Here is a 24,616-nt window from a genome sequence, read left to right as displayed (position 1 = left end):
AAATTCATTTGAATGGGAGGAATGACAGTGAACAACCATTAATTTTAAAAAGGATCCAAAAGCATGACTTGGAAAAATGAAAACCTTGCACTAAAGAAGCCCATTGAGTGTGGGGTATTTTTCCATACATCAAATTTTGCTGAATAAATGCATAATGAACACTATCCACACGTCTGTCTCTTCAATATAAAATAAAAACAATTGGGGAATGTCTACATACATTTAATTCTGTGCAAAATATCAACATCAACAGAGATGCTTTTTTTAAAAAGATGACTATCTTATTGTTCATTGAATAATTTACAGTCATTCTTATGCGAACCAAGTCTGCCGACACAATGTATGTCTTGAAATCAGGAATAGAGACATTCTCAATTGAAGACCCCGAGTACAGAGAGAATGCATGCATCAACAGACATAAACATGGTGGGGGACGACCTTAATACATTTTCAGTTTGAACACTTTGGCGAGAGGCACTTTAGCACTGGAGTAAATCAGATAAGAGTCACGGCCAACACTGAAGAACTCCCAGTCGCTGCAACCAATGGTCGGAAGGTAGTGGACGGGAATGAAGCCCTCGTAGCCTTGCCACCTTGAACCCACATTAGTGGAAAGATAATGCAATTCACAACATTTAATTAGGATTTAATAATAAATGAAAATAATTCAATATGATGGATCAACACCATTTAACCGTAATCCATTCAAAACATTAGATTAAATGTGTTTTGAAGGGTTTGCAGTGGGCATATGAGGCAAGTACCTGTAGAGAACGCTGTTCAGAGAGTATGACTCGCCATTGAAGGAGTTTGCAACAACCAAGAAGTACTCCTCCCCGAGGCTGAAAAACTCCCAATCCACAGCGCTTCAGTGAGAAAAGGAAAATTAGTTAAATTCTGATAATTTAATGTCGATATTTGGTTTGAAACATAAATTCTGTGGGTTGCCATATTTAATAATACCTGTAAGTGACAATGTCCTGAAAGCGAACAAACAACTGTGCGGTCATGTCCAGCTCGTAGATTGTGGAATTAATGGCATATTCTCCTGGCCCACTACCGTGCAGCCGGTGTCCATTGGCAACAACCAGAAAAACTCGTCTGCCAATCTGGAACATCTCCCAGTCAGTGGCACAGAAAGTCTGTTTTAAAATATGAGAAAGTCATCTGCGACATGTGTAAACAAGTATTTAATGGCTCGACTGAACCCAAGTTGAGATGCCGCTGTAAAGAGGAGAAAAATGTAAATATTTCAACAAAACACTATCTAAATACAATGTAACACCCACCAAATAAAACAATAACAGGATTACACTGCAATCACAAGACAGAATTGACCTTTCTTAAAAGCTCTGCCCACTTAGATACTCTTGCTACTCTATCACGCTTGGTGACTGCGACAAGAATGTCTATGGCAGGGAAGCGTATAAGGGAATATGTTAGTGACTTGTTTTGGAGGAATACCAAAGCAATATCCTCCTAAGTGGGACAGAAGGAATTTGTTTTGGCAAGGGAAAGAACTACACCCCTCCAGATAATTTCTTGGGATGCCTTTCTGATTTTCCATACATACTCCATACATACTGCAGGGATGGCGCATCACCATCTTGGACGTCGGCTGCTCACTGATGCTTTCCCTTAAGACTTAAGTCGTACGGCAGTTGGCCGTCAGGTAATGCTTTCAGTCCACAAAAATATGCATAGCAACAACAGAGGCCGATGCTGTCCCTTAACAACAGTTGCTAGGACGTATGATTGGTCAATGGTCATAGTTGGTGGGGAGTTTGCAAAAGATCAATTGAATCCGCCTCTTTTACAAATGCTTTCTGCATACCCTTCTCGCTAGTTGTGACACTATGTCGAAACGTTCTGGGTGATTTCAGATGATTAATTCATATCCCCTAAAGGGGTCTTTTCTGACTAATCCTCACAACATCTATGTGTGGAATTCCCCTAAATCACATTCATCTCCTTATGGACCTATCAAAATGTCAACACACATTTCAGCACAAGTGTGGTTCTAGTCAAAATATGACATTCGCTGTGGGCTACAGGCTGCCTGCTCTATTCTGGGCAGTGAGGACACACCTGATGTTTTTCTCCTGGCCCCTGTCATTACATCGTTTTCATCTCTTCACGTTTGGGTTGCTTCTCTGCATTCAAGGGTTACGACGGGACTGTTTTACTGTCTTTCAGACCGCTATCTCATAAATCTTAGAAGAAATAAAGAGTCACATTCTTAAGGCAGGAGTTATTGGGGAAAAAAACTTATGTTTTTGACCTTTTGGGATTTGTATTGTTGTCTCCTACACATTTATAACATATTTCCAATGCAAGTCTGTATAGTATATTTTAGTGGCTATGGAGCGACTCATTAGTATTTTAAGTATTCTATGTACCTTAATGGTTTGGAAGACTTGAAAACTCCCATCGACCCAAACGTAAATCACCGAATCAACTGACGTTGTTATTCCATCAAAGGCGTTTGCCACCACCAGAAAATGGTAAGGTCCCACTTTAAAGAACTCCCAGTCGTAAGCCCCTGACGTTCTCAGCTTCTGGTGGACTTCGAAGGACTTTGTTGGTCTGTTCCATTTGTACACTATGCTGTCTATGGTGTGGTTGCTATTACCTACCAAGAGAGATTGACACAAATTATGATGGATGGAACAATTAATGAAGTCTCAAAGTCCTGACTGGGTTTAAAATTGCACCATATTGAATGATACTAGGTCTTACCTATCCTGTGATTGGCAACTACAAGATACGTGTGCCGTTGGATTTTGAAGGCCTCCCAGTCACGTGCACAGTGCGTCTGCAAAGTCTGAAATTGCACAAAGTGCTTGCTTTTCCGGCTCCATTTGTAAATGACAGAGTAGTCAAACGTCTTCCCTATATTGGTGTCTAAATCAGAGTTGGACACCACCAGAAATGTCTACAACAAAAGAACAGGAATATTATAGCATTACATTTGATAGTAAATACTATTGTGAGTAGCTCCATTTTTAAAAATACCTAATCTGTACACTACTAGAATACTTATAGTTCTGACAACTACTTAGTATATTCTCTCTCATACTCTTAATTTCAGTCATACCTTCTTCCCCATGTTGAAGTGCTTCCATGTCAGTGCCTTATGAGTGCTGATATTCTGGTATAGCTGAAAGCCATTATGTGGACTCCATTGGTATACTGCAGAGCCAGATGTTGAGGAGCGATGAGCCATGGCGGCCATAAGACCCATACCCTGCACCTGGAAGATCTTAACATGACACCAAAAAAACTAATTGACTTAGTCTTCACTTTAACAGATCTACAATTTTTTACCTCAATGTCATGTGTCTCTGAGCTGGTGCTGAGAACCTGTTGTTCCTCGACATAGTCCAGTCGTTGTTTACGATCTAAGCAGACAAAGCGAGACGTTCGTTCGATTTCCAGACAGAGACATTATGGTGTTGGCGCCTCACCCTCAAGCACTGTAATCCACGAGGTACCGTCGCAGAGGTAGAGAGCCATCCTCAGTGGATTAAACCACATCTGGCCTCGGAACAAATCCGAGCATGTCCGCTCTGAACCAACTAACACTCTTGCATCAGGTTCTTGAGTTGGACAAAATTGAAGAATGACACATTGTTGACTTTTTAAGACATATTCTAATAATCCTGCCAAAGAAATTTGGAATCACATGTCCTGGTGGATGTTCACTCTGTTGTTTTAATATGTAGAAAAAAAGCCAATGATTGAAATGACACTAAGAAATCTGTAGAAATGGTGAAACTCAATAACATTTGCTTTTCTGACAATTCAGAGGTCAAATAGTAAGGATTAAATCAATTCTGAGGGCAAAAAACACCCCCTGTTTTACAATCTCTGAGGCATGGACCCTCAACAATTTGGCTCCAATGTTCTATGATTGCAGCTGCCTTACTTTTGAATCTTGGCGCCTTGTCATGGCCCATTTTGGTGAAATTCCACCACAAATTTTGAATTGGATTGAGCTCTGTATTATTTGAGGGCCGTGGCATTGCCTTTCATCAGGAAAAGTAAACTTTCTTGCCTACCACAACCTCATCTACATTTCATTTAGTGTTTCCTAAAGCCAGAAAGTTGTCATTAGTAATAACCAATTAGAACTTAAATGTGTCTGACTTTCATTTTGGGTCCTGCCAATGAACTGTTTTTTTTCCCTGCAAAATTCAACAAATGAGTGAACATCCTCTGAGACTAACGATTCTATATTTTTTTCGAGGGTTTGTACTAACCTGTTGCATCAACTGAACCGTAAGGGTGAGTCGCAACGTTCCTTCCGGTGGCAGAAAAATCGGACAGCAGCAAGGGCGGAATTAATAGAGCTGCAAGTTGAGGGTGGGTTGATGGGCATATCTGCTGTGTAGCATCTGAACCGGGTACCAGGACCAACTGTCTCAATAGGCCCTATACAAAAACCAGCGGATCAGAGGGATGAACCAGTATTTCAACCCTGGAAATACTGGTTTGTCCCTATGATCCACTGACACTCAGAGTACGACCGGCAGCTGATGACATGTAAACATTGGAAGAGTGGGTCTTACCGTAAACAATCCTTTCCACCTGCCTCTACTGCCAATATGGAATTTGGACTTGTGAAAGTTGAGATCTTGGGAGAAAGGCGTGGAGGGAAGGCTGTTTGTCAAAAAAGATAAATATACATTAAGTTGTTTTCCACAAGTGAATGGTCACCGACAATTCTCCTAGACATCTTAATGTGTACTAATACGGAATTCCTGCTTAGGGAAGAGCCATCTGTCAGAACGCCACTGTATGGCTGCAGGCTGCGAGCATATTTGCAGTCTCGCTGATGTAATGCGGTGAATGATCTATTATCCTTAGGCCCCGTAGGGCGCATTCAAGGAGACGGAATGGAAATTGAGGTGGATAGATGGTGGAAAGTCAGGATTCAAACAACTTTACAGATTTGCAACCAATGAGGACTTTAGTCTCTCTGCATGATTGCAATCATTTTGGAGCACGTGTTGACAATGCCTTCTAGGCAGTTTTTGTCTTTCACCCATTCAAGCAGCAGACAAAAGACAAGGTTAAAAGGCTTTTAGTGGAAAAGACTAGTCTGAAATAGTCCCACAGATGTACAAAGTGTTGAGGTTCAATAATATGCTTGACCTCAATATGAGACAGTATTCTACATCAAATTAAAGAGTTTGCCTCATTGCACATAATGCCTGTTTTTTAAATTTATTTATTTTATTTTAAAATCCTGATTAAAATGAAGATACTGTAGTGGAATAACTCACTTGTCCTTTTTTTATGTGCAGAAATGAAACAAACAAGAGGCTAAAATCCCTGTTTATCTGCATGATAATACAAGTAAGTTAATTTTCATCTATGATGAAATAATGACTCAATTATAGATATTTGGACTGATACTACTGTCTCAGCAATTTCTTTTCTAACCTGTTTGTTCTATTTTTTCAAGCAATTGAGATAAGATGGATCAATGTCACTTAAAATATCAAGCATTCAGTAAAAAAAAAGTATCCAGGAGAACTAATCTAAATGACCAATAATAATGAACTAAGTACATTATTGTTTTACGGTCCAGGGGGTTCTAATATTAGTAATACCATTAAATAAAAGCTAAAACATTACCGTGATCTTTGTCTGGGCCTTGGAAAAAAAGCTTACATTTCCCTCGGCGAGCCACAATCCACCGTCAGCCTGGCGTGATGCCCGCTGATGAACAGAATCAGGGTGTGCCAGCGGTTGTCGGCAAGTCGAGCGCCCTGGAACACCCGTTGCTCCGTGCCCCCTCGCTGTCCTCTAAACAGCACATGCAGCCGCTTCCCGGCGAGTCTCAATCCCAGAAGAACGTGACGATGTTCTGCATTATCATTTGCTTTTCTTCTAACACTATCCACAAGCGGATTGTTTCTGTCTTCCTTTTCTTCTTCTTCTGCCTTCTCCGGCCCTGCACGTTTCTGCTCCATCATTGCGAAAATGTACTCACTTTTCTGCAAAGTGGAATGGAGAAAAGATGCTAAATATTATAGGAATCTTGAAGAAACACCATTGGCTTACCTTGCGTGCTGTGCGAGCCGCTTTCAGCGTAACGACAATAGAAAAGTCTTTGGGAGAACTGTCACAGTTGGATAGCAGGTTTATAGGCGCGCAAGGCCCAGAGAATTGGACACCACGCACGCCTCCGGATGACCTCACATGCACCCCCGCTATCGGTCCACCAACATCTTTCTCAAGGGCAGCGTTTAGAAGGTCTACGGGAACCAAATCTGGAGGCCATTGATAGACATTAACACAACATAAGCAACAGAATAAAACATTGCAACAAATCAACTCAGAAAAAAAGCAATGATAGTAACAAAATCTCCAATATATTATTCAAATAACCAGGGACCTCCCTATTTGGGGTCTATTATCCCAAGGCAGCATTGATCATATTAATTGAGAATAGCCCAAATAAACATTGTAAGCTGTAACATGAAATTAAAAATTGGAGAAAAACAAGTACCCATTTACTATTTTCTCAATGGACTTGTTGCTATTTAATGATGATAGCTCCAAATGATACTATCTTTGATTTTAACAGGGGTGAGCCCCTAACATGATATTGGAGTGCCTAGCCTTTGTGTTGACTTACGTTAACGCATTAAAAAAAATGTTGTAGTGTGCTAGAATTCCTCCCGCGTGAGCAATAACCTTGGGTGGCTGCTGTTTTTCCAGTAAATGGGAATTGCTCACAAAGTGGAGAAAAAACAGGTCGGGTTTCCGTGCGTAGGGAGGATCCCTGTAAATGTAATCCCAACCTCATTCCGCGTCTGTACTTGTTTGGCGTAGGATGAAAATTAAATGAAGTGCAAATAATTGGCATCTCAATCTTGGCAACAACCCATTGGCTTCCTAATGTGAGTGCTGCATTACCGAGAGGAATTCGTGGCTGGAGGGGGTTTCCCTGAAGTCAAAGGTCGCTTGCTAATGGTTATGTTGAGCGACTCCTATGTGAGAGAAGGGGAAGAAAAATTCTACCTGGACAGGGTTCCCCGAGATTAGCCGTGGTGGGAGCGGCCCGGAGGCTGAGCAAAAGGAGCTGGGAGAGTAGCAACGGTGACATCATCACCGTAAGGCTCTGGGCTTCACTCGTGGTCCCCAACAAAGCGTCTCCTGGCGGGATGCTGCTTCATAAAAAGCATCTTTCACGTCATTCCAAGTGTCCAAATTCTTGAAGGAGAAAGAAGAAAATTCCAAAGTTGAGAGTGGGTAATAAGAGCGAATGTTCCCAGAGAACTGTGTGTATGGAGAGGAATCCTCTCAAGTGTGTGGGGAAGCGGTGCACCTGCACAGCCCCCTTTTAAGGGGCCCCTGCCATGCAAATGAGCCTGTCATTCATTCCACCTCCTTTTTTTGGTAGTACCTGAAAGCACACCCACACACAAAACTGTGCAAGTTTTTCAGAATACTGTGACTACTATAATTTATGACCAAACAGTAACTTCGGTATATATTATTACTAATAACACTCATAAGGAAACATGAACAATGTCTTTCTAATGTCTTACCAGCTTTCATGTTATTTCTTAAACCCTTTGGTTGTCATTGACAACATTAGACGTCCAATCCATTTGAACCTGTGAGAGCTGACGTGCAATGATTGGACATCTATTGTCGTCAATGAGTCGAGTAGGAAAATATACACCAGTGTCTTAACTCCGTTTTGGAGTAAATAAAATTTTAAAGCATGTAATATAATTGCACAAAAATGCACAAATTAATTTTAAAGCAGGCAATGTACAACTGACTACTAGTATTTAAGGACCCAAGCAGGTGTCTATTTATGTGGACATGTATCAATTGTAATTATTTTATTTCTTTTTTTTTTTTATGTGAACGGATTTTTTATTTCATGGTCTAACACACTAGCTCTCAATGACAACAATTTATGTCCAATTCATCTGGACGGGAAGGACTACCAGTCAATGCTCGTATTTTAATACCATTGACGGCATTAGACGTTCAATCCATTTTGACTGGGAGAGGGTGGTAACGTGTATTACCTTGTAGTAGTCATCATAATTAATGAGGCATGAGCGCCACCTTCTGTATCAGAAAAGAAAATACCATTCCGCTTTATCAGAACGCATTTATTTCATGTTCATTCATACACAGCTCAAACATGTCTTCCATTTTTGCATAATTGTTTGCTTTTTTTTTTTTACAAGTTATTTTCACGAACTACCCAAGATAGTAATTAATCCAACTAAAACTAAAAGCTGAATGTGGTAGGAAATATCTTTAGGATCATATTTTGAATTTCAAATGTTATTCGTTTGTTTACTACTATCAGGCTTTTGGCCGGTTACATCTTAACTTGTTCATTGCCATTGACGGCGCTAGATGTCAAATCCATGTTAAGTTGGATTCCCACAGAACACGAGTCTATTATATAACCCTTTTCTTCAGTACTGCTTCATTCGCATCCACCTGGTTCTTCTGGTTCTTCTCTAGGTCCTCACGAGCCATAGGATCAATAATGGTACCCATCCGGGTGACCACCTTGGGTTGGGTGAGCTTCTTAACGGTCCGTTCCGTGTTCCAGGTGCGTCCCAGGGGCGTGCGCAAGGTGCTCTCGTACTGAGTGTGACTGCTGAATGGAAAGGGCTGCGTGTTCACCTGGTGAAGACAGATCGCGCTGTTCCGCTTCTCTGAGAGGATGACGCCGGCATTGTTTCGATCTTTCCTGGGTGCAGTGGGCTTCGGACGGGTGATGAATTTCCTGCGTTTGGCGCGGGAGAGTCGGATGCTCGAGCCCCCCCACTCACCCCAACCGGGCAGGCTCAAGTCCACTACGGCGGGCTTCTCGCGATCCTCTTTCTTCTTCTTTTCCTTTAGGAAATCCGAGACCACGTCGTCTCCGGCGAAGGCTTCGTGGACTAGCTTGGCCTGATCGAGCGTTTCGTCTGCGTCCTCCGTGGCGGCGGCGGTTGGTGCGAGCGGAACGAGAATGCTCTTTGTCCCTTTGGTAAGAACCTCTTTCAGTTCTATTCCTCTTTTGCGTTTGACCTTGGGTTCAACCGGCGACGGCTGCCGTTCAATGGCAACTTCTTCGGGTGGAAGCGACTCCACCATGTTGAGGAGCTCCACGTACTCCGAATTTTCCATTTGTGCCGTATCCCCTTCCACCAGCCTGACAGAGTTGTCTTCATGCTCCTTCAAGATCTGCGCATCCTCATTTTTAGGAGCGTCGGGAGCCTGCCGCATTTCCCGACGACTATCAAACTGCCGCAGAAGGGACTCCTCTTCAGTTTCCTCCACCTCACTGTCCTCTTCTTCCTCCATATTTTCTGCAGCTCCAGTCGACCCGACGTTCGGTTGGGCGGCGTCCCCCGTCTCTTTCGTGGTCTCAGCCGGATCTTCGGAGAGTTTTCCTCTCATCCAAGGATTCGAGTCGTGTCCTTCCGGCAGCTCGCTTACAAAATCGGCCAAAGTTTCCGCGCCTTTCGCTTCCTCTTCGTCGTCGCTAGACTCAGGGAGGACGAGTTTCTGCGTCAAATCTTTGCTCACCTCCAGCTGTTGTTGCATCGCCTTGCGAGCGCCTTCGTCATATTTCGCCATGATGGCCTTGGACTTGGCCCACTTGCCGCTGTTCTGGTGCTTCAACGACATTCGCTCTTGCATCCTGCCCAACTGCATTTTTTCCATCTCCTTCAAGGCAGCCGCCGGGTCTTCTTTGACCATCTGGTCAAATTGCTTGAGGAACTCTTTACGCTTGGATTTGTTTTGGACTCTGTGGTATTTTTTGCTCTTGATCTGTTTCTCTCTCCGGGTTTTTGCCTCATAGTAAGACTGCAAAGCCCTGGCTTTCTGCAGTTCGGCGCGGCGGATTTGCATTTCCGCCAGACTCATGGCCTGCATGGTCTTGTACTCCTTTGGGGTTAGAATTGGGTCATGGATAGGTTGCTTGTTGAGAGACAAGAGCGAAAATATTTCCTCTTCAAGGGGGGTTTGCGCCTTCCAAGACGTGACGACTCTCTCCAAGGGTTGAGGGCCAAAGGACGGCCGATTCAGGGGGAAAACAAGCTGATCGGCCTGCTCGTTCTTTTGAACCAGACTTTGCCATTGGCCCACCTCCGTTGACACTTTTTGATAGGAAACATCACGCTGGATACGCTCTGTTGCCTCCTTACTAAGGGGGCATTTGACAGTTTTTACATTCCCCTGCAGGTTTTTCAGTATTTTCTTGGTATTGGACGAGACGGTCGGTATTTTGTAGAAGGACTGGGTGAGTTCCTTCAAGTCTACCTTGACGCCCTCACCATCGGGATTGACAGTATATTCGGACTTTTGTACGGCCGGCTCCGATCGCTCCGTAAGCTTATTCCTACACTTCCCACTTGCGAGAGAACGAATAGCCTCCACGAGTTTTATCCGTTTTCGTTCATCGTCACTTTCTTCCTCCGTCTCACTCGCGACGGTCTCACCAACCTCGTTGATGTCATCTTCGTAATCGTAGCTTACCTCTGCGGTGACATTAACGCTTGGACTCTTTTTTTTAGCCTTCGTATTGCGCTTTTTCGTCAAAACCTTAGCCATGATGGAGTAAACAACGTCGCTGGCTAGCTTTCTTGACGACCGTATAAACACGTGCAGTGATGCGTCTGTGTCCTGTTACTTACAACTTCCGCCTCCTATGTCTTCTTCGTTTTCTTTTTTTCTTCTTCTTCGTCGTCTACTTCGGCTGTGTAGTACTAATCCAAAGCCATATAACTCTAAAGAAGAGTCAAGTACTGAGTTATCGTTTGCACACAACTTATTAGAAACTTGAAAATGGGTTCATAGACTTGCAATGGTTTATTTAATTGCTATTACCGAACTTTCACTGGTCTACGTGGTTTCGGTATGTAACCGTAGACATATAAAGCCGGCCCACCGATTGGTCGATCGGCTGGCTGACACATAGACAATTTCTATACTAAAACGAGCCTCGGCTGTTTGTGGACGGGCAAAACACAGTCGCCATCAAGTGAGTCCCATGCATTCCCAGGCCATCAAATGCAATTACCTACTATACATGTATTTTGAATTAATTAATATTAATCTACAGGAGGTCAGATAAGAAACATGGAAGGCTTTCTGTGTTGGAAAGGTGAATGCAGGTATGGAGATCTATTTTGGATACATTACAGGTATGAGTTTCATTTGTCAAAAATAATATTACCCATAGCATGAGCATATGATGCTGTACGGAAGATGAATGAATTAAATTGTTTAATAACTATTTTGATAGCCTGTTTCACAATAAGCATAAAAGAATGTGCTAATTCATTTTGCGCAAACATTAATAAAAAATCAATGAATCTGAGTACCAAACTATATTTATTGTATACAGTAGTAAAAGACAACAAATTAATGTACAAATCAGTAGAGAAACAAATAACATGACAAAAGACCTGGGGCCCAAGTGTTAAAGTTTTCTTTTGAGCCAATTCAGCTCAACTACAGGGGAGTTTTTGTTTTGTTTTGGGTGGGGAAAAAAGTGTGCTCTTATTTTAATGGAACAAAACTGAGAAAAAGGAGCCAATGACTGAGGATAACCAATATTGTTTCAGTTTTAGTTGTGTGGAATGCACAAAAATACACAAGGGGCAATCTATTTCTAAAAATAAAACAATATAAGGGTTGGGCGTCATTGCAGTCTTAAGAAGCATTGAAACCTGTAAGGTTAAACTTGCGTGCAGTTTTACTCCCCATTACATAACACGTCTAAATGAACCTGAAACCCTAGCTTTTAAGATCTGATGGGCAAACCCATTACACAATTGTTAAGTTCACACTCACTGTTCTTCATCATTGGCCATTTTACATACAAGCGAGAAAGAAAGAAAAAAATCATATAAAGGTGTTCATATTAATATACGATTCGCCCATGTCTTTCTCTTACAGTGCGAATAAATACTTGGTGGTAGAGAAAGTTTTTCCTCCTTCAAGGACATGCAAAATAAAAGTGAGGAAGTGAAAAGTACAGACTTTCTATGAATGCCTCGTTTTGATATTTTGGAATTGCGGTACTTACATCCCTTTTGCTACGTCTGTACACAGTTTGGAAAAAATAAAGCTGTTTTTACCAAAGTAGCTAAAAAGCAAAATAAATTAGAGTAGGGCAGCAGGCTCACGCGTGCCACCTAAAATATTAACTCGCTCCAAAAAAGTTCACTTGTTTCACACATTTTTGTTGTTTGCATTGGTGGTCCAAAACCGATGCCCAGTCAGGATCAGAAAACACCTACAAAAAAAAATTCACATCACAATGGACGTAGCTGAAATGGATAATAACAAGAATAATAATAACAATAGCTAAGGGAAGCAAAAGAAGAAGGATGATGATGAAGAGAGCATCAGATTGCGTGTGGAGTTTGAGAGTGGCAGTCAACAGGGATGAAGGGGCTTTAGCAGCAGCCACCCGTCTGCTGTTGGAAAACATCTATGGTATCTTCATCTTCCATCTCCAGCTAGAGGAACATAACCGAGTTAATCATTGAGAATCTGCAGAAAAGTCCATGATTGTAGAAAAGAGTCATCTAGGATGTTTTTTTAGATCATACTCAGTATTTTCTCAGTTTAAAAGGGCTTAGCAACAAGCTAATGCTTTTCCCCGTGGAAATATTTACACAATCTCCGCCTAATTTCATCTATATCAATGATTTTTCTAGTTGTTCAACTTCAGAAATCACATAATTGACAAACCAAAGAGCAAGACACTTCCTTACCTGCGATGGTGTATCATTTTCATTGATTGGCTGCCCATCAAACCTGAACCTGATCTGCCTTATTGAGAGTCCCTGTGTGAAGGAGAGAGACAATAGCGCTCAAGCAAAATGGAAAATTATTATTATTTAAACAGTTGTTTATTTTTATGTCCTAGTTTGCATTCTGAATAATTGTAAAATAGAAAAAAGGCTGAATCTCACCTGTCGTTCACAGTACGCCTTCATTAGTTTATTGAGGGGTGTGTGTCTTTTGATTTTGAACTGGACCACCGAGCCATCCTGCCCTGCGACCTTCAGGTTGATGTGGTCGTTCTCGGTCTTGACACCCTCCTGTACACATCCGATGCGAGGTGGACATTTTGAGTCAAAATATTTCCCATCAAGAGAGAGACTAGTCAACTGCTCAGTCATCACCATTGAAAGTAATTGATGTACAACACAATTTGACTGGGACGGGCTGGCAATGTCCCCGTCAAATTTTGGACATCTCTCGTCGTCAATGGAATGATTCCAACTTATGTACCAAAATATATATTTATATGGATATATTATTCACAAAGGGGGTGCAACAGGCCAGATGATGAGTGTCGGTGTTATCACCACATTCTCAAATTCTCATAGTGTTCTGCAAAACATGCACCTGCTCATCTTTAAGGCTTCGGTGACAACAGCAGAGGAAAGAGAAACGTGGCAAAGCAAAGTAACCATTTATGCGTTAGAAGGGATAGATGGTAGTAACCGTAGGCAAATAAAATAATATCAAACACAATTAAGGCGAAGGCCAGAGCTACGTTAGCATGGTAGCTTCCAGACGATACAATGTGGCCGCCGGTTCAGCTGCCCACAAGGCTCTTTGTGCCCGAATGAGCTACAAATAGCCCAGCAGAGAGTAAAATAGCTCAAAATTGCGACTCAGTGTATCCAATTCGGAGTTAATTTGCTCGGGTCCGCTCGTCGTACCCATTGTGGCCGCTATGTTTTGCGGCATTTGCGCAAATGGCGTGGTGCGGTTAGGACCAAGACACAAAAAATATACAATAACGCACTATTTTAAGGTTTCCTAGTCTCCAATCGGGAGTAAAACGCTCACAAACCTTCAAGGATTAAGGGATACAAATATCATTCATTTGCTAAACAAACATTGCGCCAATTGTGAGAAATGTGCAAAACCCAGGCCATTTTCCCCAAGGCACAATAACGCTTTGACACATCTCTTTTTTTTTTAATAACACGGAAGCTCACCTTTGGCTTTTCCTCTGACATGGCTGTCGGATTTCGGGGGGAAAGATTTCGCTAAATTAATAATAATTAAAAAAAATCAGTGTATAACTGTTCAGGTGTTTTCTATGATTTGCTCCTGTGCTCGGTTTCTCCTCCTCCGCTAAAGGGAGCGCGCAAAGAGATCTAATTGGATGCCAAGTGACACGTGACTGCTAAATCACGGGAGCGCGGAGACGGGAGCGCGCAATCTCCCTCAAAATCCTCGGTCACGCGCACGGGGAGCCTAATAAACAGTTGAAGACATACTCCTGGAATAATTGGAAATAGAGGCGGCCATTAACAGGATTCAAATGGTCGGTCGTGACATTGATGGCATTAGACGTCTAATTTATGTGGACAATTATGTTCTAGGTCCTAGAACTCTCCTAGAAATGATATATAGATTATTGTAGTAGTAAATGTACAAGTAGAACCTTACCTAAAGGTGACAGGGATAACACAAAAAAAAACATAACACAAAGAGTGAATTGTGTCACTTTTAGCCTTTTTAATATCAACTGCATGGCCAAATGACACACATTTCCTTGAAACTATGAAATATAAAAAAATAAGGCGCACCTGAATGACTCCCATGCACCTGAAACTAAGAAGTTTAAAGAAAACAGTGCAATAAAATATGTTCCTAACACTCTAATTTTAAACTCAAATATTGCTTAAAACATATGATAATAATTGATATTTTACAGTCAATTGGCTTGTTAGGCATCATTCCTGTTCATCGGCTTATGACATCAGAGGCTTCAACTTCCTAATCATTAAATGGTAGTGTACATAAATGGATTGCTTCATAAATAAAAATACATTTGCTAAATTAAGTTCCATGGGGAAATCAATCCTCTCATCCAAATCGGGAATAAGGGTTTTGTCCACTCAAGCCTGGTGGGAAATGAACAGAATTAGGGGATTTAATGGGAATTTCAATAAACTTGTTGAACTTGACACTATGAAAAAGTATAAACAGCAAGACTCACCATATTTTTTCCTAATGTCATCATGTCTCTGTTTCATTTCAGCTCTCCTACAAAAAAACAAATGACAAATCATGACCACAAAGGAGTAATTTGTGGTTTTCAGATAGGAAAACACAACATGCCTGGCAGATGTCAACACAGGAAAATATGTTTAAAAAAAGGTACTTATTATTCAAAATTTAAATTGTTACCTCGTCTCCTGCTTGGTCTTCGACTTGTTAACCTGCCGCTCCATATTGGCCAAGAACCTTGACGATCTGGCAAAGAAAAAGACCAAGTTTGAACCCAAATACATCCTCAAACACCAACTCCATATTTTTAAACAAAATCCAGCAACATTGGCATTTCCCACTTTTAATAGTGAATGTGGAAATAATTTTTTTAAGAAGGAAAATTTAAGGCAGGCTCCAACTTTTCAGGCCATCATGAATGTGGCATAATGACATCATGATTATGATGAACTCAAGTGGAATTTATCTCCCGCATGCTTTCTGAGCTCAGTTGTGAGACTTACCCAATGTTTTCACACTTGCAGCAGCAGAAGAGACAAATAAGCAGGGCGATGATGATGACGCCACCCAGCACCGCAAGAGTGATGATCAGGTTCTGGAAGTTCACTATGTGGTAGGAAAAAGAGAATTTCATAAGATTTTGCTGATTTAAAAGGGCTGATAATGTGCGATAAAAGGGGGATCGAAAGGGTTAATGAAGCAGGTATTAGTTGTCGGGAATGCTACTAAATGTAACATTTAGCCTTTAAAATTGACCTAGTGCAAGAACATTTTGTCATCTAATTACACTTGCCTAACCAGTAATACTGCTAATTCATTTACTTTTGAACTACTATTTAAATATTTTCCATGGATGACAACCTTCTGCTGTGCGCTAAACCCCAGAGGCAAACAGCAACAATATGGCAAATATGGAAATGTGAATGTTTACATTATGAGATCATTTACATATTTAGTTTTTTAACATTAAAATTACAGTTTAGGCGCTATATGGCTTCCAGTAAAAATGAGTCTGGATCCCCCCCTGTATAGCATTCAATTTGTCTTCTATACAGTATATCAAATGAGATATGTATTTATATTGTTTGGCAGGTATAAACACAGCTAGGAATTGGTCACCCCTGAGTGTGTGAAGTTCATGTGGTAACCCGTGAGTGTGTTTAGCTTGTATGAGTGTATGTATCATCTTACTCCAACATAAGCCCCAGCGAGCATCATTGAGCGGACACAGCGAATGAGGTGGTAGGATTGTCCTCACAGGATACGTCACACACGTCTTGGTTGCAATGCACCATAAACACTGTAATTAAATGAATTCATAAATATCATTTACTGCCAGGCAAAACAGAATTGACGCCTATCATTGTCAACATCGACGAATGAGGTACATTGGAATGATTGGTAACTGCAGAGGAATTTAAAAGATCGGGGATAAAAGAGGGGGAGGGTTTCAGGAAGGAATGAGATCAGTTACTTAGTGCCCAAACCGGTCAAACGGGTACAAGGTGGAGTTATTCTTTGGCCTAATTCGACTTGGATGACACAAACACAGAAATTAAAACAAAGGCTTTTTTTCAAGCTTGCTTACCGTCACGTTGTTTAGACATTCTTCACAGGTGGTCCCGTTCTTGGTTTCGCAAGCTATGTCAAAACAAATAGCATCATAAATAAATACTGTATTGTTTTTTGTTTTTGTTTTTACCAAATCAAAAACAGAAACTGTGTAGATTTAGTGAGATAGAATGGGGGTCAAATGTCCTGGGTGGCATAGTTCTGGTAGTTTGTGAGTTGAATTCCCTCATCCTGGTTATTATGTTGACGTGTCTGAGCAAGTTACTGAATGTGGAAATAGTGTCAAAGTGGTTTGTTTACCTTTAAGGTAGAAAAGTGGAACATTTTAAGTGGGGAGTATTGAAATGTCAGAAACAGGTAAAAGTATTGTCAAGTTTCAGGGTATTTATTTACACTTGGTTCTTTATTACTGTTGGGAGAGCTAAATTAGACCTCTGGGGTCTTTGTTCGTGCTCATCCTAATGGAAACTTCTCAATGGAGACAAAGCGTGGAGGTACAACTTTGTTTCTAGGTTGTTTTCAGTCAAAGGTGAAACCAGAGGTAGATTTAAGATACATTTTTTGAAATGGAAAAGCCCATTCCAATGCTTATTGTGCTATTACACAGGACATGACATGGAAAGGCAAATTGTTTGACTACTACTTCAAGAAGGCACTTTGGTATATGACATACAATGCAATACCGGTAGTATGTTCTTTTGTAATAAAAGGGGGAATTGAAAATGAGAAGTTTTGTTTCCTTAAAATGACGGACAATATGAGCAGCAATAATAACATGGGTTAATGCTTAACTTTTAAAGGCTTTTTGACAAAATAACACCAGAACAAGCAAATGATAGAAAGTGGGAAAAAATTCTCCTCAGATTCTTATCGATTATTTTAGCCCCCCAAAAAAACGACCTGTTATTTACACAAGTAAAGCCCCTTTACTTGACATAGGAAAATGCAAGGAGTAAAAGGCAGTTTGGTCTTACCTATACCAGGTGCGGCAGTTTGGGAGAAAACCGTCGTCAAAGCGAACAAAAGTAAAAGAACTGGGGCCAAATTCCTTATATTCATCTCGGTTCGAAGACTAAAAGTTGTGCAATTTACGTTCAGTTAGAGAGGGGAAGGAGCGTCTGTTTCGACTTCTTGACGCGCACTTGCCGACTGAAACCAGTCACAAGTCAAGATCATCTCCCACACACAAAATAGGAGGCGTGCATATGCGATTAGTACTTTGGAAATAAATCACTTTCAATCCCTTTATTGTCATTATACATGTACAATGACACTTAAAGCTTCAGCGTATAGTGGACATATAAATAATTAGTCATAAAACTAAATAATAACTAAACTAATAACACTTTGAATATGAAAATCATGTATTTCATTTAAAACGTAAAATGTCCATCCTGATTTAAAAAAAACGTATTTTGCAATCAATTTTAACTGTAATGATTGGTAATGAATGATTAAATCGAACATCCAACCCAAATAACTAATAGAAATGATGACCATTACCTACTGTGAATATACATAGTACTACATAGTAGTACTAGTACTTATATTTATGGCCAATGGGTGGCATCGTTACACAGTTTTTCTTTTTCTACACAGTTTGTTTCAGTAGTACGTAGTATAAATAAATATAACATAAATATTTAGAAATACTATCCTTATCCCACTGGGTTATTTTGTTGCTTTTTTTCCTCTTCACACCGTCAATTGGATGGAGCCTGGCAGTTATTGTTCGATTATTTAGCCTAGTCAAAATATCAAATAATTGCCTTTGGCCCCGAGTCAGCTGGGATAGGCTCAATCACCCCCAGCGACCCAAATGACGATGAAGCGGTTCAGAAAATGAGATGAGATGAGAGAATTTGGTGTCCATCATCTAATATCGAGAAAAGAAAAAACATTTTTTTCAAAACTGCATCCTTATATTTTCAATGGCTTTGAATGAGTTAATTCTCCATGGTGTGTTTTGTGCTCCAGGTGGCCAGTGAATAATGCAGAAGGTGGGCAGTGACTCCTTTGGCCTGCTGGACTACTTCTACATCCATGCTACTGTTCTGGGATCAGCTACTGTAACCAGAGAGTGCCTTAAACAAAGGAGATCATCATGAATCTACAGAAGGTTAGATAAGAAACATGGAAGGCTTTCTGTGTTGGAAAGGTGAATGCAGGTATGGAGATCTATTTTGGATACATTTCAGGTATGAGTTTCATTTGTCAAAAACATGACCCTGATGAGGATAAGCTGTATGGAAGATGAATGAATGACCAGATGAAATCCAGTTTAGGAACGATTTTGAGTTTGAATGACTTAATGTGAATAGGGTTTCTATTTAAAATCCAAAGGTGAAATTTCAAGATGTGTCATTTAAATGGAAACTAAATTGGTGACAATTGGTGTCTTTTTAAGCATCCCTGTTATATTTGCCCACAAGTACTCACCTGTGTCTTTTTGGTCATGTCATGGCGAGACATGAGGGAATCAGGCAAGGTGTTAAATGTTAACGATGTAGCCTACGCCCATCCCAGGGTCCAAACGGGCCAAAGGTCTTCTCCTTCGGAGTGATAAGCTGCTCTCCAAACTGCTTCCTCGTCTGCGGAGGTCAAAACACCACCGATCTGGTTTTCTTTGGTGGTGGTCCGGCGACAGCTCTTAATTTCCATCTGTAAAGGTAAAGACTTGTTTATTGATGATTCGGTGAGGTTGTCATCCTTCCTGTCTTTAACTCTTTGGCTGCTTTTGACAGAGGTGGACGTCCAATCCATTTAAATTGGGAGGGGCTGGACCCTCCTAGTCCAAATAGATTGGACGTCCACCATTGGTAATGGCACTGAGAGATCATCAATTTAACAAATGGCTGATACATTGTAAAATTAATTAATAAATAAAATAAACAACCAAAAACAATAGTAAAACAAGCATATAAGCATATTTTAAACCTATATATTATTTTAATTTATGAATACAATTTTATACGTCATTAAATGTTTGAGTGATGAAAACTTACATTTGAAACTTATTTATTTTATGTTGTGCTAATGCATTTTAACAAATCAGACGGAATGACACATTCACAACAGCAATAATTAATTTCTGGCATTTGTACATGGTAGGCCGCCATGGACAAACATGCCACCCAAATTACACGGGAAGATCTGGAAGATCTCCGGGAGGCATTCAATAAAATTGGTAAGTTCACACAGTTTTTTCAGTCAGCAGCAAAGTCAAAAGTCTTACTTTTATTGCTCACTTGGCACGTGTAGTATGTGTATGTTCATGGCTAATTACTGCCAATCAGTTAATCTTCAATAATCTAGATTAGGACAAATATGATGACAGTCGCCAAAAAGTGTTTTCATTCAGAATCACATGTTGTAACATTTTACGTTAGTAATGTCACATTCTTAAAATGTAAATAACATTAGAACAGTTGCAACAACAGAAAGGTTGATGAAATGTTTCCGTAATTTCAGTGTTGTAGATCTTAATATGTCAAAGTTGCTGTGTGGACATTTTTAGAGCAACTCTGGTTCGTCTTGCAACATATGATTGCATTTGCTTATTCAGACATCGATAACAGTGGCTATGTGAGCGACTTTGAGCTGCAGGAGCTCTTCCGCGAGGCCAGGTTCTCCCTACCGGGCTACCAAGTGCGGGAAATTGTGGAGACCTTTGTGGCAGGTGACACCAACAAAGATGAGAAGATCAGCTTTGAGGAGTTTGTTTCCGTAGGTTTGCGCTCAAAAATCACCTGACGACACATAGAGGGGATTTAAAAAAATATTTATATTATTATTATTTCTAGATATATCAGGATCTGAAGAGCAAAACGTTAAGTGAGACCTTCCGCAAAACCATCACCAGGAAGGATGGCATCCGTTCCTTCGGAGGGACGTCAGGAATTTCCAGTGTGGGGACGCAACATTCCTACTCAGGTGGGAGAATACACTAAAATGCAAACTCCACATCAGTGAATAGAATCAAATAATAGCACCGTTGCTAGTAGAGGTATAAATCACCACTTGTATGATACCACAATACAATACAGTACAATCGTATAAAGTCTCCATTTCTGGTTCATTGTGTTTTTGTGCTTAGATGAGGAGAAAGTGGCATTTGTTAACTGGATCAACAAAGCATTGGCCAAAGATCCTGACTGCCGCCACCTTCTTCCCATGAACCCTGATGATCAAAGCCTCTTCACTTCAGTCCGTGATGGCATCTTGCTTTGGTAAATCACTCTGTCACACACACACACACTTTCAAGCATAATTTACAGTGGCTGTACTTTGTGTTCAACCCGTCAGCAAAATGATCAATTTGTCCCAACCCGACACCATCGACGAGCGAGTTATCAACACCCGCAAGCTTACCACCTTCACAATGACTGTAAGTACCATCAAAGGGCAAAGTCATATTTTTATGAATGCCAAAAAGGATAGTAAATGTGAATAGGACTTTATACAGGCGTTGTTGATTAAACAGGTGGAGAGGAAATGTATTTATCGTGACATGTTTTTTCCACTGGTTTATCTGAGTCACTTATACTCAAGTGAGACAAATATTATTGAACATATTATTTAAGAAGAAAAATATTGTTTGTGTAGGTCATGCTATATAATGTTTAAGTTAATTTTTGTTATTGTTTTGACTGTTGTTAACTGTTAATATGGATGTATGGGCTGAAGGCACTAGCATGAATTAAGTCCACCCCCCAAATGTGATTTATACATGTTCTGCTGGTGTGATTTGTAGCCTCAAAATTTGCCAATTAATGAAATATTTTTGTAGGAAAACCTCGTTCTGGCACTGAACTCAGCTTCAGCCATCGGTTGTACGGTTGTTAACATTGACGCTCTGGATCTGATGGTTGGGAAACCTCACCTGGTGCTGGGATTATTCTGGCAGATTATCAAAGTGGGTTTATTTGCTGATATAGAAATCAGCCGGAATGAAGGTCAGTGCACACATACAAAATCTTTCCTTTTTTCTTCATTTTCATAAATATAATTTGTATTTTATCAGTGTATGTATTTACATTTCAGGGGATGTTTGATTTTTGGGAGATTTTCTATTTTGTAACTTGAATTTCTTTCATATCTTGGAACAAAATGTGTATGCATTCTTTTCTATATAAATGAAAGGACACATGAGAAAATGTGTCATTTGTTGCTAAAGTAAAACAGAAAATTTTGACTAAAGTTAGGGGTTAGGAATGGAATCATTTGATATAATTCTAAATATTCCTGAAATAAGTATTACAATAGCTCTTATGAACTATTTACGTAAAACATGCAGTTTTTTTCTTGCAGTTTTTCATGCCACTCAGTATAATAATAATATTTGTCTATGTATAAAACATTAGTCCGAAAAATGCCTGTCTGTGCTTACCAGGCATGATTTGCCTCCTGACCGAGGACGAGAGTCTGGATCACCTGATGTCTCTTTCTCCCGAGGAATTGCTACTTCGCTGGGTCAACTACCATCTGCACAACGCCGGAACCCACAGCATCGCCAACTTCAGCGAGGATATCAAGGTTTTTCCAATGTCTACATCTGCCATGAACCATTATTTTGACAGTCGAGTCATTACTGATAATAATAATCACGATGGCAGAGTGATAACCTTGTCCTTCCCTTTAATATTATTCTACAGGATTCTCGCGCTTACTTCCATCTCTTGGACCAGATCGCTCCTCGCGGAGAGCGCGACGACTACATGAACTTCAAAATCGAGATGAGTGGCATGAATGTGAGTCTCTTGAAATAAGATGTCAATTTTCTGAAACATACCGGCTGTGTGGTTTGGTCCCGGAAGGAGCACGATCTGAACCAACGTGCGGAGCTGATGCTGCAGCAGGCGTCCCGTCTAGACTGCCGACAGTTCGTGACGGCCCAAGACGTCACTTCTGGCAACGCCAAGCTCAATTTGGCCTTCGTGGCCAACTTGTTCAACACGCACCCGGCCCTGCAGAGGGGCGATCTCAACGGCTTGGAAGACGCCCGGCTGGAGCGTGAGAACTGGGGACTATTGATGGTGTTTCAGTCTACCAGATAGGTAGCAAACTTCTATTGTCTTTGCAGCCGAGAGTAGAGAAGAGAAGACCTTCCGCAACTGGATGAACTCCCTGGGTGTCAATCCCTACGTAAACCACATGTTCCAGTAAGTCAAAGCAGACAGAGTAGTGGTGTCAAAAAAAATATTTCACTGTTGCTAATCAATGTGGATCATTGGGAGTATGCATGCAGAAGAGTCTAATGAAGAAAAATTATGATTTAAAAAGGCAGAGAGCCATATACACCCACCAAAAGAGCCACATATGGCTCCCGAGCCATAGATTCCCTACCCCTGCTCTAGGGCATTAAATCTTACCTGGGAGGCAGAAGCGGAATTTAAATTTTTTAGTCTGCTTTATAGCTGTCAAAAATAAGGCATTGCAAGTGATCCCAATATAAACTGGATATGTACAGATTCAGTATGTTTAATGATAAAATATTTGTTTTTGTATTTTAGTGATCTTTGTGACGGTTTGGTGATCTTGCAGTTATACGAGAAGGTCAACGTTCCCGTTAACTGGAAGAAAGTCAACCAGCCCCCATATCCCGCTTTGGGAACTAATATGAAGAAGGTTCAACTCTTGATTATTATGATAGCAATTGGACCAATTCAAATGTATAATCTAAAACAGGCTAATGAAGTTTTACTTGGTCTTTTTGGTTATTTAGCTAGAGAACTGCAACTATGCTGTGAGCCTGGGAAAGAACGTGGCCCACTTCTCCCTGGTAGGTATAGGTGGTGAAAACCTCAATGAGGGAAGCCCGATGCACACGTTGGCGCTGGTGTGGCAACTCATGACAAGGTCTGTTGGGTCAAAAAATATGTGTTTACAGTAACTGTAAAGATTTTTTTTAATGTTGCATGTGGCTTTTTCTTGCCCTTTGACCCACAGGTACACCTTGATGGTATTATCCGACCTTGGCGATGGCGAACGTGTGGGAGAGCAAATCATTCTCAACTGGGTCAACACTACGCTAAGCCAAACGCATAAAGAATCACAGATCAGTAGCTTCAGAGTGAGTCCATTTGTGACAATTTGTTATTATGCTCATTTCAATGAATGGGATACACTTGTTTGGCACTTTTCAACTTTCAAGGTACTCAACACTCATGTTTTGATTTTCAATGTGTTTGTGCAGGACCTTCACATCAGTACAAGCCTGCCAGTGATTGATTTGATTGATGCCATCGCTCCCAGAACCGTCAAGTGGGATGCGGTGACCAGGAACCAAAGTGGCGTGATGAAGACCGCCGACAAACACAACAATGCCAAGTAAATGTTCATCATCATGCATTAACTCACTGGTTTTCATTGATTTGGAATGTCTATTTGAATTTGATTGCTGGCAGTCTCTCCTCTCCCAGTCCAAATGGATTGGACATCTTTGCCGTCCATAGTAACAAATATTTCCACCTTTTGGGTTTTTCTCTTTACTTTCCAGATATGCAATCTCATTAGCTCGCAAGATCGGTGCTCGTGTTTACGCTCTTCCTGACGACTTGGTGGAAGTGAATCCTAAAATGGTGTTGACAATCTTTGCCTGTCTCATGGGCCACGGCATGAAAAAGATCCCAGCGAGTAAACAACCAGCAAACAAAAAGAAATATTCGATCAAATAATTTGTTGGATCATTTGCTTGAATCTTCATTCATATTGTCTTCAGTAATGACAAGAAATACATTGAATCACATCTCATTGCATATTATTTTTGATGATTACCCACTTTGTATTTTATCAAAGAGAAAGTTGGAGGGGATAAAATGAATGTATATCATGTTTTTTTTTTTGTCCACATTGAAGCTTTATTTCCTTAAATAATCTAGACTGACTAGAAACAAATAAAATGATCCATAAAGTAAACTCAACTTGTTAATTTGACTTTTTATTAAAATTATATTTTAATTGGATGAGATTTGATTAAAATTCAAAATATTTCATCCTTTTAAATGCTGTC

The 24,616-nt window shown here is 40.5% G+C and overlaps 5 protein-coding genes across 7 annotated transcripts; 1 reads left to right on the top strand and 4 right to left on the bottom strand.

The window, feature by feature from the left end:
- Nucleotides 1-206: 206 nt before the first annotated feature.
- On the bottom strand, nt 207-10,947 carry tspeara (thrombospondin-type laminin G domain and EAR repeats a). The gene is made up of 14 exons (XM_077730520.1): nt 10,680-10,947; nt 7,036-7,227; nt 6,073-6,281; nt 5,680-6,005; nt 4,572-4,662; nt 4,263-4,434; nt 3,468-3,599; nt 3,328-3,401; nt 3,098-3,262; nt 2,740-2,935; nt 2,400-2,632; nt 964-1,142; nt 765-866; nt 207-593 (listed from the first exon to the last, which is right to left on the bottom strand). Exons 2-14 carry the CDS (start codon nt 7,121-7,123, stop codon nt 440-442), a joined length of 2,121 nt encoding a protein of 706 aa, XP_077586646.1. The 5' UTR covers nt 7,124-7,227; nt 10,680-10,947; the 3' UTR covers nt 207-439.
- LOC144205924 (U3 small nucleolar RNA-associated protein 14 homolog A) lies at nt 8,133-10,746 on the bottom strand. Its single transcript, XM_077730519.1, has one exon. The coding sequence runs from the start codon at nt 10,594-10,596 to the stop codon at nt 8,446-8,448; it is 2,151 nt and encodes a 716-aa protein (XP_077586645.1). The 5' UTR covers nt 10,597-10,746; the 3' UTR covers nt 8,133-8,445.
- pls1 (plastin 1 (I isoform)) lies at nt 10,706-24,522 on the top strand. Of its 3 annotated transcripts, none has more exons than XM_077730522.1 (17): nt 10,706-11,026; nt 18,722-19,274; nt 19,717-19,792; nt 20,171-20,331; nt 20,409-20,538; nt 20,702-20,834; nt 20,911-20,992; nt 21,395-21,560; nt 21,998-22,140; nt 22,260-22,355; nt 22,422-22,617; nt 22,688-22,766; nt 23,118-23,232; nt 23,330-23,463; nt 23,554-23,677; nt 23,801-23,934; nt 24,104-24,522. In XM_077730522.1, exons 3-17 carry the CDS (start codon nt 19,723-19,725, stop codon nt 24,279-24,281), a joined length of 1,941 nt encoding a protein of 646 aa, XP_077586648.1. In that variant the 5' UTR covers nt 10,706-11,026; nt 18,722-19,274; nt 19,717-19,722; the 3' UTR covers nt 24,282-24,522. The 3 variants fall into 3 exon arrangements, with proteins under 3 accessions (XP_077586648.1, XP_077586649.1, XP_077586647.1); XM_077730523.1 differs by lacking the exon at nt 10,706-11,026 and adding an exon at nt 15,555-15,646 and having other exon boundaries at nt 18,583-19,274; nt 20,171-20,253; nt 20,418-20,538; XM_077730521.1 differs by lacking the exon at nt 10,706-11,026 and adding an exon at nt 15,555-15,646 and having other exon boundaries at nt 18,583-19,274.
- LOC144205928 (small ubiquitin-related modifier 3) lies at nt 11,361-14,181 on the bottom strand. Its single transcript, XM_077730526.1, has 4 exons — nt 14,013-14,181; nt 12,972-13,100; nt 12,771-12,842; nt 11,361-12,512 (listed from the first exon to the last, which is right to left on the bottom strand). Exons 1-4 carry the CDS (start codon nt 14,031-14,033, stop codon nt 12,450-12,452), a joined length of 285 nt encoding a protein of 94 aa, XP_077586652.1. The 5' UTR covers nt 14,034-14,181; the 3' UTR covers nt 11,361-12,449.
- LOC144205927 (pituitary tumor-transforming gene 1 protein-interacting protein-like) lies at nt 14,515-17,775 on the bottom strand. The gene is made up of 7 exons (XM_077730524.1): nt 17,580-17,775; nt 16,622-16,674; nt 16,225-16,333; nt 15,537-15,639; nt 15,214-15,279; nt 15,023-15,069; nt 14,515-14,927 (listed from the first exon to the last, which is right to left on the bottom strand). The coding sequence occupies exons 1-7, from the start codon at nt 17,662-17,664 to the stop codon at nt 14,890-14,892; spliced, it is 501 nt and encodes a 166-aa protein (XP_077586650.1). The 5' UTR covers nt 17,665-17,775; the 3' UTR covers nt 14,515-14,889.
- Nucleotides 24,523-24,616: the final 94 nt, after the last annotated feature.

Source organism: Stigmatopora nigra, chromosome 13 (genome assembly GCF_051989575.1).
Source record: "Stigmatopora nigra isolate UIUO_SnigA chromosome 13, RoL_Snig_1.1, whole genome shotgun sequence".
Lineage (NCBI taxonomy): Eukaryota > Metazoa > Chordata > Actinopteri > Syngnathiformes > Syngnathidae > Stigmatopora > Stigmatopora nigra.
The sequence above is the reverse complement of the archived record's forward strand: the minus strand, read 5'-3'. Positions and strand labels throughout refer to the sequence as shown.